The sequence below is a fragment of the Sebastes fasciatus genome, chromosome 10 (assembly GCF_043250625.1).
Source record: "Sebastes fasciatus isolate fSebFas1 chromosome 10, fSebFas1.pri, whole genome shotgun sequence".
In the NCBI taxonomy this organism is placed as follows: Eukaryota; Metazoa; Chordata; class Actinopteri; order Perciformes; family Sebastidae; genus Sebastes; species Sebastes fasciatus.
Window position 1 is genome coordinate 25,688,676 of NC_133804.1, and position 13,124 is coordinate 25,701,799.

Below are 13,124 nucleotides of genomic sequence, written 5' to 3' on the forward strand. Positions count from 1 at the left end.
CCAACCCCATACCACCACCAACAAATCATACTTCTTTTACATAAAGTTAACAAATAATGCCAAGATCAGACTACACTATATAAGCCTGATAACTGCCTGACCGACAGATGTGGAGCATCTGGAAAGAAAATGAACATCAGGTGCGATAGCTGTTTTTTTTTCCTGTAGTTTGTCATAGTGGAAGACATATGGCACAAAGACCAATTTTGTTTGCCTCATCTCACCTAGTTTGACAACTTCTACAGTACATCATGTTCTGTGACGTAGACCAATAGGAGAACAGAGTGTTCTTTCAACATGGCGAAGCAAACAAGCAATGAAGTAGAGTCAGAGGCATACCAAATCAATCATACTTGCGGCTACTTGTGTCACCCTCTGCACATAAACCACTACAGCTGTCCTCGACCAAAGAAATTCTTAGTCGACTAACACCCATATGATTTCATTACACGGTTGAATACTCGATTCTGATTGGTCAATCACAGCGTTCTACTGTCGGACTCTGGCGGACCGTTTTTGTGTCAAATCATTAATTTCTTAAGTAGGTATCCATGTAATACGCGGGATAATGTACAGCTGGCAAGACCACTCCGCATGGCCCTGTCGGGGTTTATTTCACAACAATGACCCGCTCGCTGTATATTATCCCTTACTTGTCTACTAATCGATTATATTTAATCGTCAGATCTGTCAAATCACATAAAAAGCACCACTTTAGATCTTGTGTTTACCAGAGATGTGCTCTTGGAAATAAGTCATTCAGCATAAAAAAGCATAAAAAACGTCAATCGATTAAAGAAATCTTAGTGGACTAAGACCAAAATGACTGATTAGACTGATTGTGGCAACTCCACATCCGCACTTTTTCCTTTTCTATAAAATGGGAAGGCCAAAGACGGAGCCTAACTATACCAAGAAGTGAATGAATGATTCCAGATTGAGCTTCATTCATAAAACTGTTATTACATACATAAACATTTGTTGTCGGTGCTGCCGGAGTGGAACAGTCAAGTCGGTCCCCGATGCTTTACTGCAGTATATCGTCTGCCATGTCTCTCCGCCAAGTCACGGCAAAAATGAATCACTCTGTGATCGGCTAATCTGACAAAATCCATTACCATGTAGCCTGATTTACTGATTTCCTTTAATTAGATGTTTTACACAACACATGTTTGCACATGCTTTAAATCTGTGTCACCCCGCGTACTAAGATGTATTTATTTGGGTTGTATTTGATTTCACGCTGGCCGCTGGGTTAAATAAGGCACAGAGCTCATGCCTCTTCACCTAATGACTGAGTCACTCCTCTTCCCCTGGATCACATCTCACTACAGCGACCAGCGATGGGAGGGGAGGGGAAGCACAGAGAGAGACACAGAGTCACTGAGTGAATGATGGAAGCATATCAGGTTTTCAACCTTGCTGCCAGAGTAGATATGAGCAGCCATTTCTGGGCAAGGCCTGTCTGAAACCCAATTCCACCACATCTTTAAAAGCTTCAGGAAGTCCCGCTGGACTCCGTTCAGTTCCTCGTGTCACAACCAATTTCCCCTTCCAGCCATTTTGCCCCTCACCATTTCTACTCTCTTTTTTTTTCTTTGTCGCTATGCCCAAAAAAATGACAGAAAAAAAATTCAAAGTATGAAAGTGATGTGTGATGAAACAATACAACGGTTGAGGCTTTAAGAGGCTACTAATATGGAAATGAATGAGTCTTTACATTTGCAAGCTGTATGCTATTGACACATTCCTCTGTGGTTAAGGTTTAGGCCGCTAAAACTACTTGGTTCAGGTTATGGAAAGATCACAGTCATGTTTAAAAGAAACCTCCATTAAATGTCGGTGGGATGCAAAGTTTGTACACCCAACCACCCAAGAGGTTTTGTGGTGCTAAAACACTAACGCGTTACTTCCACCTTTGCTTCTGAGAGAGGACGGTCGATATTCACATGATCACAAGAAAATGTCAAAATGTCAACAATCAACCAATACAAATGTAGGTTAAATAGGCTCCTGACCAGTGGGTAAACTCTGGGTCTGAAAAGTGAAGCCAATGCTGAAGTGCCTCAAACTTGCATTCTTTCTATGGCCAGCAGGGGGCGGCGACTCTGGTTGCAAAAAGAAGTCTGACTGTATAGAAGTCTATGAGAAAATGAGCCTACTTCTCTCTTGATTTATTACCTCAGTAAACATTGTAAACATGAGTTTATGGTCTCAATCACTAGTTTCAAGTCTTCTTCAATACAGCATGATGTTCATTTAGTACATTATGGTCCCATTTAGAGTCAAATAGACCATAAAGCAGGGCGTCCTTGTTTTCGTCTTTGAACTTCAACCCTTTCACAGTGTGCTTTTAGTTTATGATAGCAAAGTTAATTATAACATTTTTGTCGCCTAAAAGTCTTCTTCTCATTCAGCGTCCGGTTGAACTTAGCTCCACCCTCTCGTATGGCTTATGGTTCCAAAAAAAACAAGATGGCGACAGCCAAAACGCCAAACTTGAGGCTTCAAAACGGCAGTCCACAAACCAATGGGTGGCGTCACGGTGACTGCGTCCACTTCTTATATACAGTCCATGCTACTGACTGCATGTGTACAGTAAATTAGTGTCAGTTTGCATTTTGTTGATCCAGCTGTTGTTATGCTCCTCAACATTTTTCCCCGAGTCATATTATCCTGCTTTATGTTGTTGTTAAAGTGATACTGATGTGCTCAATGTGAAGTTTGTGCATCATGTGTATAATTTAGTGCGGTTGACAGAAACCAGACAGTCTTGTGCAATGCAGTTGGCCTCACTGTAAGAAAAAGTGAGCTAATTATCAACCATATAGAGTCTGGTCTCATGCAGCAGAGTGGACCGCTACACCGGCCTCCTTGCAACATATGCTTAGTAAACATTTTCAAAAGCCTCTCTTCCCCAGTGACTGCGGTCGGGCATTAACTTTAATCTGCCAATACCTTCAAACCCCCCCCCCCCCCCCCCCCCTCTTCCGGCATCCCACACACACATTTTCACCTTGGCAAAACTGAAAAGGTTATATTTAAGAGGGGAGCAGCTTTGTGGCACCTTTCCGATCGAGCCTTTGGTTTTTAAATGCCTCCCACGTCCGTGTGAATCCGGAGAATGACCGCAGCCGACCCCCGCAGTGCTGCCGGGACTGCTCTGTTCCGCGGGCTAAAGTGACGGCCCGAGTGCTCTGAGTGGCCGTAGGTGTGTGTGTGTTACGCAAGCCCTAACGGATGAACAGATCATTGTTTTCAAGACGCCCACAGAGATGGTTCATGTAACAGATCCACTTGTGAAATCACAGCTTTTTAACATTTGGGTCTTGGCTTCAGAGGTGGTGATCGCTGCTGTGAGAGGGGAACATGAATGCTAAGTCCTCCGATGGTGTCGTACATAATTATTATCCATCATGGGGGTGGGCTCAGGAGACACACTAGCTTTCTCCCACTCTTATTTCCTTCAAAGACTATAATGTTTGTTTCTCGGTACAACCCAGAAAAAAAAGGGGTGGAATTATATGTAAATCACGAGATGTTGACTTCAAACACTTTTTATACCACAACAAAATAAGATTATACCTTCCCTTCAATGTTGATAACATTACAATCAAAGTAGCTGGCAGCTGCTCAGGACTTTATGAATTCCATGGTAAGACTTTACTTTAAGTCCCCTATTTAGCATTTCTAAGCGTACACATTTAAAGGTGCTCTATACGATAGTCAGAGCATTAATAGTGCAGCAAACAACAATTTCCTATGTAAAGATATAGTTGAGCAATGTCTACCTGAGCAGAGAATGAAGTCACTCAGATCAGCTGAACGTGCTTTTTAGTGCATGTTAGTGCACGTGAATATGCCCCACTGGCTAGCTCACCGACACCGCTCTGCACTGCACTCATATGGCAGTTACAATTAATAATGCCATCCCGACCGGCGGCGCTGTTGCGGAGGAGTAGCACCCACCCTCCAGTCCAACCCCCCCAGGTTAACACTGTTATCTCTGTCAGCACCGTTGCCATTGTTTCCACTGTTAGCTGCCGGCTCAGAGCCGTCGCCATGTTGAGAGCTGTGCAGAGGCAATAGAAATGCTCCCAATTGCGCATTTAGCACCTTTAATAAATGATTTATAACACACTATAATGTAGTTGTATGCAGCCTAAAGGGAATTTTTAAGTGTTTATTAATGTACAGTATTTGTTTGCATTCATAACTTCTCGATTATTATGACGACATATGTTGTATTATTACAACTAATTTTACTATCATTCATTATCTGTTTATACACCAGCATCCACTTACATCTACTTACAACTACAGTATAGTGTGTTATAAACCACGTATTCAATGTTTACATACTGCTTATAAATGCTAAATAGGGGGAAATTAATGTAAGTTTTGCCATCACTTCTGGTGTAATATTTCCTAATTTTCTAAAGCTTCCTAAAGTAACATATTTCTGTGGGAGGAAATATGTCCTGATGTAGAATTTGTTCTGTAGTATGACAGGAAGTTTAGTGTTTTTGTTATTTTAAATTTGATGTATCTTTTTGTAACATCAGTGTGCATTTTATGCCGTCTTCCTTTATCTCCTCTTGCTCAGGACTTTTCCGTGGGGAGGCACAGAGAGGATTTATGCAGACCCTGTGAATGTTCCTCTAGAATTGCAGAAAAGTTATGCTGATGCCACCTCTGGTACCTATAGCAATAAAATGCTAGACACCAGCCCAGCATCTTTCTCTTAGCTGAGAGAAGCAACTACACACTGTGTGTATAAGAAGCACTGGGATATCAGTGAGGCTTTTTGGTTTTTTAATTATACCCGAAAGTAGTGCAAATTGAAATCATGTGTTTGAATTTGCTGCCCAATATTTGAGATGTCAACACATTAATATTTTATGTTCTTTGGTTGGAGAAAATAAATATATAAATGTTTTAAACTTTTTGGAAAACTTTTCTTTTCTTCTGTGAGAACTTAAGAAAGTCTAGTGTTAATGATAGAGAAAGCTATTATTAGATTTAAAGTTTTCCTTTTGAGAAACAAACAACAAGCAGGTGTGCCCTTTGTAACCTCAAGTCTGCAAACAATGTTTAAAAAGCCAATTTGTGTCGAAGGCATCACCCCTGTTTGCTCCTCTGGATAAGAGCAGGTTGATAAGAGGGGAAACAAACTTTTTTGAGATAGTATAAATTAAAAGTGTCTCCTCTGTCTAGGATTAGCTTTTTATCTCCCGATGTGACTGTTCTAAAGAGGCTTTGAAGGGCGGAAGCTGCCCGTATGCCTTAAAAAAAAAACGGCCTGGGGATCCTACCTGCTTCTGGGCAGGAACATGGACTCCTTGATGAAGACGGAGCCGGACAGCAGGATGTACCAGCAGCTTCCGATGTCGTCAGGGCTGGAAGACAGAAAGAGAGACGCAATGAGTACAAATTGGCACAGAATGATATGGAGATGAACAAAATATATTGATTTTGAATATTGAATAGAGTTTGGAATTGTGTAAAATTGGCAAGACATAGGCCTACAGTATATATTGACATTAATTCTGCAATTTTAAAGCAATATCTACTCTTTTATAAGTATATTGAATTAAGTATTGAGTAGAGAATTGCGATAAGATATATTGCGATATATTGTAATTTATTACCTTTTTTCAACTGTAAATTATGCAGTTTGTCAACATCTTGTTTATCGTAACAAGATACAGTTTTCATTCACATATATTGAGGTCAGAGGTCAAGGGACCCCTTCGAAAATGGCCATGCCAGTTTTTCCTCGCCAAAATTTAGCGTCAATTTGGAGCGTTATTTAGCGGTCTTCCCGACAAGCTAACATGACATGACATTTTGGACAGGGTTTTCTAGTTTCATATGATACCATTATCTTCGCTCTAGCTTTAAAACTGAGCCCGCTACAACCTCTGAAAGACAGAATAGTGTCGAATTGTTAAGAGGTTAATAGTCTATCTAATAAAAGATCGATACTTGACATCCGTGTATCGACACAATATTGCAATATTATGCTGTATCGATTTTTCCCCCACTCCTAATAGGCCCTGCTACACAATGATCAACCATGTCGATAATCTTTTAAGTCATCTTTTCAGCAAAAATGCCAAAAACACACTGGTTAAGGCTTCTCAAATGTGAATATCTGCTGGTATTATTTGGTCCTCTATGATTGTAAACTGTATATATTTTGGTTTTGTTATATTTGTCCCCGAAAACAAGAAATAAAAAGGACCTCTACGATTGATCTATTATTAATCAAGAAAATCATCAACAGCTTAAACACTAATGACAATAATCATCTTCTGTAGCCCTACTCTCTTTAACGTTGACATGTTTGCTTTGTCGTTTGCTTGATCTACACGCTGACGCACTGGTGCTGCGATTTAATGCATCGGCTATGCAAGACTGCTCCCAGTGCCAAATACAGATCACTGCTTTTAGAAAAAAAAGAAGGTAAAAAGTAGAAAACATGAGAAAGAGAGAGCGCTGGAGAGGGAGAACTATGAATGAACCGAGGAATCGTCGCTCATCCTCCCACACCCGTGGCCCTGCTGAAACGCTGCACAGACGAGGAAATTGGGCATCGCAGACGGAGTGAACTCAGACTGACCTCTGGATGATGTAGCTGGCTGTCAGGTTCTTACAACATGACTGGTAAACAAATACACAAGTACACACACACACACACACATATATATATATACACAGTTACGCTGTACTTTTTGGCAATTTAATTTAAACTACAGACACTTCTTCAGGTATTATGTGCCATTACTAGTGAACCAGAGGCCTTATTAAGGAACATCAAAGATTCTACCGAGCGCTTCAGATAAACAACTCACTAAATATGAAAGTCATAAATTAAATTAACCCCGTCAGTTTTAATAAAGCATGCTGTTAATTATTTATAATTTAAGTGCATCGGTTTTGTTTACTTGCTCATCTCGTTTATCTCAGGACTTTCATGGCTACCAGAGGGATTGCAAAGAGATGATCTCACATGGCTGAAATCGTCTACATGCAGGATTATTAAAGAGGCTGTGTATGTTAACCTAATGTACACAAATGCTATGCACAAGGATAAAGAAGTTAATGCTTGCTTTCACTCATATGCAACCGGCCAGATGGCTCAAAGGACAAACATAGCAGTGTTTGTGCAGGTCAGTTCAAATATCAGAGAAAACTGCTGTTTTTGTACCTGGATTTTTGGCAGATATAGGATTCCATGTGTGTTTTTACTTTAATTTGAGATTAATTTTCACCGTTCTACATCAAACATGTCACCTTACAGCCCTCTGACAGTAGAGGAAGAGGAAGTAGAAAGGCAAAGAGGGAAGTATTCTCATGACACTTAACACTGGCACCATCTTCCTCCAGTGCTGGGAATCTGACATGAGCACTGAAGTTTCAGCAGTGGTGGACAAAAATAGACACGTCAGTAAACAAACACTGCTTTCAGTTTTGCTCTGATGATTCTTAACAACTGAAGCTGCACTATGACTGTAAAAAAATTAGGATTATTTTGCTCGATTGTATGATTTACTGTTTCAGTTTGGTGCCTTTATTGCTTATTTCAGCATTCTGACTATTTTGTCATTGACTAGTTTGTAAATGTTTGACTTATTTTGACTTATCATGACCAATCAAGGAAGCTTTAGTTATTGCTCGTCTTAAGGCCTTTACACATGATGGCCGTGATGAATAAATAACGCGAAAATGCAAAATACTCGCTTGCGAATATTACATTGTCTAGGGCTTTTACTGTGAAAGGTAAGAATGGAAGGAGTGGATCTGGTCTGCGCTGCCTTTGTCAAGATTGAAAGGAGTAATAAAGTCTTCCATCTCGGTTCGGATTACGGAGCCTCCGTGTTGTTGTTTCACAAATATAGGCGTAACTCAACCTGTTCTGCACAAGGTGACTGGCTGATGACTTTATTCGCGATGCAAAAGCTCAGACAAATCAACCTCGTCCCGAAAAAAAATTATGTTGCTTTTTCGATGAGCAATATTTGCATTCTGTGTGTGACAAAAACAACAGTTCGAAAAAATATATAAACGGTGTGTAAAAGGTCTTTATGCCATGTTTTAAATGTAGCTAATACTAATTATTATTTATAGGAATAGGTCAATATTTTGGGATATACACTTATTGAGAGGATCGATACTGCTGTCATGTTTGCACAGTGAATCTAAAGCTACTGGCAGGCAGGCAGCTGGTTTTATTAGCTTTGCATAAGCCTGGAAATGGGTAAACTAGTCTAGCTCTGCCCGAAGGTAACATAATCCATCTACCAGAACCTCGAAAACTCACTAATTAACATGTTATATCTTGTTTATTTCATCCGTTATAGGGGCTTTATGTGCCGGACTAGTTTCTGAACCAGGGCGCTGTACCTTCCTGAAGTCTCTGCTGGTTGCCTCGCAATCTCACAGTGACAGCAAGGCTCTAGGAAATAGTCTGGCACATAAGTCTACCCCATGAAACCACAAGATAACATGTTTACACTTCAGTTTTTGTATGGTTTAAACTAAGATGGTATAAGGTGTTAATATGTGATCCTTAAGAGATGCTGGTAGGGGGATTAGTTACCTTTGGTAAAACTTCTCATCCAACTCGAGGTGAGAGAGTGAATTTCCCATAATGAACTATTTCTAACACGGTAGACAGTCAGTTATTTTGGAAAAGTGTAAAAAATAAAAAATATTTTGCTACTTTATTACGAGTCAGCATCAGTTCAGGTATTACTGTTAAGCTTCACCCGAAGGTGCGAAAACCTGTAATTATCTTTGCTATGAATGCACAGCATCAATTTAAGCCTCCATCTGTCTGTTTACCAGTTAGCACTTAAAAAAAAACATCACCTCATCACAGAAAAAGCTGCTCATCAAGCTGAAATCAGACGTTGTACTTGAAGGTGCTCTGGTGTTAATAAGGCAGCAGCTTGTGTGATTATTATCGCTGAACATTTTCACCTGGTCTGAGTGAGACTTTTTAATTGAAACCAGAGGGGGAAAAGAAAATCAATGACCAGTGAGACGTCAGCAAGGTGGGACTGGTTTTTGCTTACAGAAAGGTAAAGGATGGGTGCACTTATTAAACACCCGCGCCCACACAGACACATATATTCACACCCGGCATCACTGTGCTGACTGAGTTTTTTTTTCTAATCACCGAGAACAAAGTCTCACCCCTCCTTCCTCCTCCTCCTACTCTCCACACTTTCCTCGCAGAACTAATGAGGCTGTAGACAGCACACCCTACTGACACAGTGCAAAATCCTCCAACAGCATCCTTTTCCCTCGGCTGATCTCCATCCGCCTCCCTCCAGACTCCTTCCATCCTTTTTATGGTTCTTCCTCGCATTCAGAGATGACACGAATGAAATGCTCAATTATTAATTGCTGGCACGCAGATGCACGGAGCGAGGGGAGCACCTCACACGGCTGAGGAGGAGGAGGAGGAGGAGGATGAGGAGGAGGAGGAAGAAGAGAAGATACAACACCAAAAAAAGTAGGAGATTGGAGACTCTTATGCGCCGCGACAGCTTGACTGAACTGGGTCACGCGTACTGGAAGCGATCGTCAAACGCTAAACATCATCCACCAAAACCCCCTCGGGAGGCCTTTAGCAGCGGGGAATCGGGTTATACGGGTGCCATGGAGGCCGTGGTAGGGGGTAAAATAACGCAGGAAACGGTGGTTATATATATGTAAGACTTTTGTGAACTGAGGATTACATTTTTACGAAATCAAGACTTTTCTGAAAATGCGAAACTGAGTGAAATGTTGCTGTCGAAAAATTGTTAGGTGGGCTCAAGACATTCACTTGAAATCTGTAACTTTTGACTTTTAACAGGATACAATCGTTTGACACTTATTGATACGAATCATGCTCGAGTGATTCTCGGGTGCACAGGGTTTGGACTGACGGTCGGATTAAAGGAGTTTCACATAAAGAAGAGTATCTGACAAGTGCATTCAGCAACTGGAAATATGTCCATTGTAAGCTGTTATTGTTGAGATGTCTTCACCATGAAACTCTCCAGAGACTCTCAGTGCCACAATGGTGTTGTGACATTATGAAATATAGCATTCATACTACTTTCGCAATTGTCCAATTGTGCTGAAAACAATATATGTAGTTTTCTTTTTTTTTTAAATCTAAAGCTTAAAAAAACCCTCAAGAGGGGGGTGGGAGAGGCCCCGAGAGGTTACTGTGTTTAAACAGTCTGAATACAATGAAGGGCTTCTGACCAGCAGATTGGGTATTTTGCACAACACATTGTGTTAGGGAAGCTGGCTTAAGCTGAAGTTTCACTCTCCATGTCTGCGAGTATGTGAGGGTCCGGGTGACCCAAAGTTCTTCATCCGAGGGTGTACACGTAAGCTCTGTGCAGACATCCGCGTACCATCAACTTGTTGTGAACGCATGGACCTGTACGCGCAGCGATCTACTGCGCATGTGTGGAGCGCATTCTCTGCGCTGACAGTATAAACAGAAGTACTATGCGTCCGTGGTGTCCACAGCTATCCGTGTACGTTCGGGAGTATAAACAAGCCTTCAAACTCCTCTCTCAAACTTTGAATTGATTTGAAACTGGGTGTTATCCGACGCAATTAATTATATAAAAGTGGATGCAATCATTTTAAAACAATACATATTGATTCTGTAATTGCCAATGTTTCACTTGGTCTCTTTTTTTCAGAAGGTTTGTTCAAGTTTCCATTTGTACTACTGACACTTACTTTAGTCATTTATCCATTACTTTTAGAACTCAATTTAGACTTCTCTGCTCGCTTGCTGACTAGTTTTAAATGACTCTCAATTGCAGCAAATTGCAGCATTTTTTGTTATTTTTGTTGTAATTTTCATTACATCCCGACAAAAATCAATAAATCAAATGCTCCGGCAAAAAAAAGAAAGAAATGTGTTATCCTGGTGGAGGTCTGGAGAACATGTCCATAGTTAGATCTTCCTGCTTTTTGTTGCACCTTATTAAACAGCTCAGACTATGGCTGTGTGCTCCTCACTTTTTACTAATTTAATGTGCCACCATTGCAGATTCTTGTCAAATGACTAATGTCTCCATGTCAGCACCGTACATACTGCATGTACTGAAATGTATAATTATATAAGCCGACTGGTCATTGGGATGTGATGATGACTTTTTCAGATCCATCTTCTACTGAGTTTCCTCATGTAACCTCCTGTGATGTTGTTTCTGAAAGCCAGCAGCTTCACAGTGTCACAGAGAACAGGAGCTGCATGAGGGGGGACAACTTTCCGACAGCTGCTCACTCTGAACCTCAGCCAGGGGTTAAAATATCACAGCGTGCTAACTGCTCTTCTGTAGTACTGTCATGATACATTATTACCAATGCTATTCTTTTCTATAGCTCCATAAATGCAAAAGAAAACGAGGGAATACCATCAAGTAAATTCAAAGAGCAAGGGTGGCCACACCTAACTGTTGCTCTGATGGTTGTAAGTTAAGTGTTTTTGTTTTTCTGTCCTGGCAACAGCTCGTTTGACTTGAACTGATTCAGTCTCCAGACAAGAGACATTTCCTCTTCTTCTTCCTCTTTAACAATTTCAATCAAAACATACGGTAGCTCTCTGACTGTGAGGGTGAAATGGGATTTCAGCATGACGGTCACACAGGCTGACGTGTGCAGAAGGTAAATTTCAGTTTTCATGACAACACGACAACCAACAAATAAACAAAGGAAAAGGGAATTAACCTTTAGCTGTTGTTTCTATAGCAGCCGAAAATGAGAAGAAATCATGCGATCGGTTGATCGAGCTGATTACTTTAACTTGAAATACACTGAAATAAACTACAAGCAATGACAGACATGCTTGACTTTTAAATTCATAACAAAAACAAAACAAACAAAAAACAGACTGTATTAAATGTACGGCTGCAACTAACAATTAACATGCCAATTATTTTCGCAATTAATGACTTTGTCGATAACAGAAAAAAAGTGAAAGAAAAACTAAAAATATTCAGTCTGCTAGCACAGAAGAAAAATTGTTCCCAATTAATTTTGTGTTGATTAAGTAATTAATTAATTGTCTAATCTTTTCCACTCTAATTAAAATGGAAAACTATTTGACTCATTGCCCGACAACTCACAAACAAGCAAATTCTACTAGTCCAACAGCAAAACACCGTCGCTTTGCACATCATCTTTAGACATGGAATTTCCAGTTGGACCACACAGACCAGTGAGGGTCAAAGGTCAAGGGTTGTATTAAAAAAGCTGACATGGTGGAGGTTAAAGGGCGACCAGAAGGTACCAACCCTCTTCACCAGCCACTGTTAAATGTGCCAGGTCAGCCTCCATCTCAGGAACGGCTTTAGCACTATAATCTCTGGATGCTCTCACAGCATGGGATGTTTTCATGAGATATTGAGCGTGACTGTGCATGTGTGTGCGTGCGTGTGTGTGTGTGTGTGTGTGTGTGTGTGTGTGTGTGTGTGTGTGTGTGTGTGTGTGTGTGTGTGTGTGAGTGTGTGTGTGTTAGCACTCTAGCAATCCAGAGCCCCAGGCAGGGAAATATGAGTACTTTTATAACTATTACCCTTATCCTCTGCCAACTGTCAGGGATAGTTGGAGTGAACTTGTGAGTGTGCGGGTCATTAACTAGGTCATTTATGAATCTGAGTGGTTTTATCCAACATTATGGGTGTTTCTATAAAAATGGAAAACGCATTTATATGTAGCTAGGATTTAGACGTCAATCAACGGAGGAATGTCAAGTGGAAAGATGGCTGCCAAACAGTCACGCTTTGCTCCAATTTATATGAGGCAAGCGCAGTGATATCTAAAGCTTTGAAAAGAAAAAAATACCCACGTCTTTTCCACGTCTTCAAGGCTGCGTTATTATTGAGAGAAAGAATCTTCTGAGCTTATTAAATAGTTTTAAAAAATGGCAATAAACTCTACAGCTGAAATAATTAGTTGATTGAATGATTAGCTTCTCAATTGTAAGGATGCGATACTTGTCTGAGTCTTGAGGCCTTTACACCTCTGGCGAATAAATTACACGAAAATGAGAAAAACTCGCCTGTGAATATTATGTCTAGGGCTTTTATTGTGAA

General features: G+C 40.6%; 1 protein-coding gene across 14 annotated transcripts in view; it reads right to left on the minus strand.

The window, feature by feature from the left end:
* rapgef2b (Rap guanine nucleotide exchange factor 2b) overlaps positions 1 to 13,124 on the minus strand; it is a 125,823-nt gene that overhangs the window by 72,320 nt on the left and 40,379 nt on the right. For all 14 annotated transcript variants that reach the window (XR_012595635.1, XM_074649169.1, XM_074649167.1 and 11 more), the window contains exon 4: positions 5,316 to 5,399. Coding sequence is in view for 13 of the 14 variants with exons in the window: in XM_074649169.1 (XP_074505270.1) it covers positions 5,316 to 5,399 (84 nt within the window). In the remaining variant the exon portion in view is untranslated. The remainder of the gene's footprint in view (positions 1 to 5,315; positions 5,400 to 13,124) is intronic.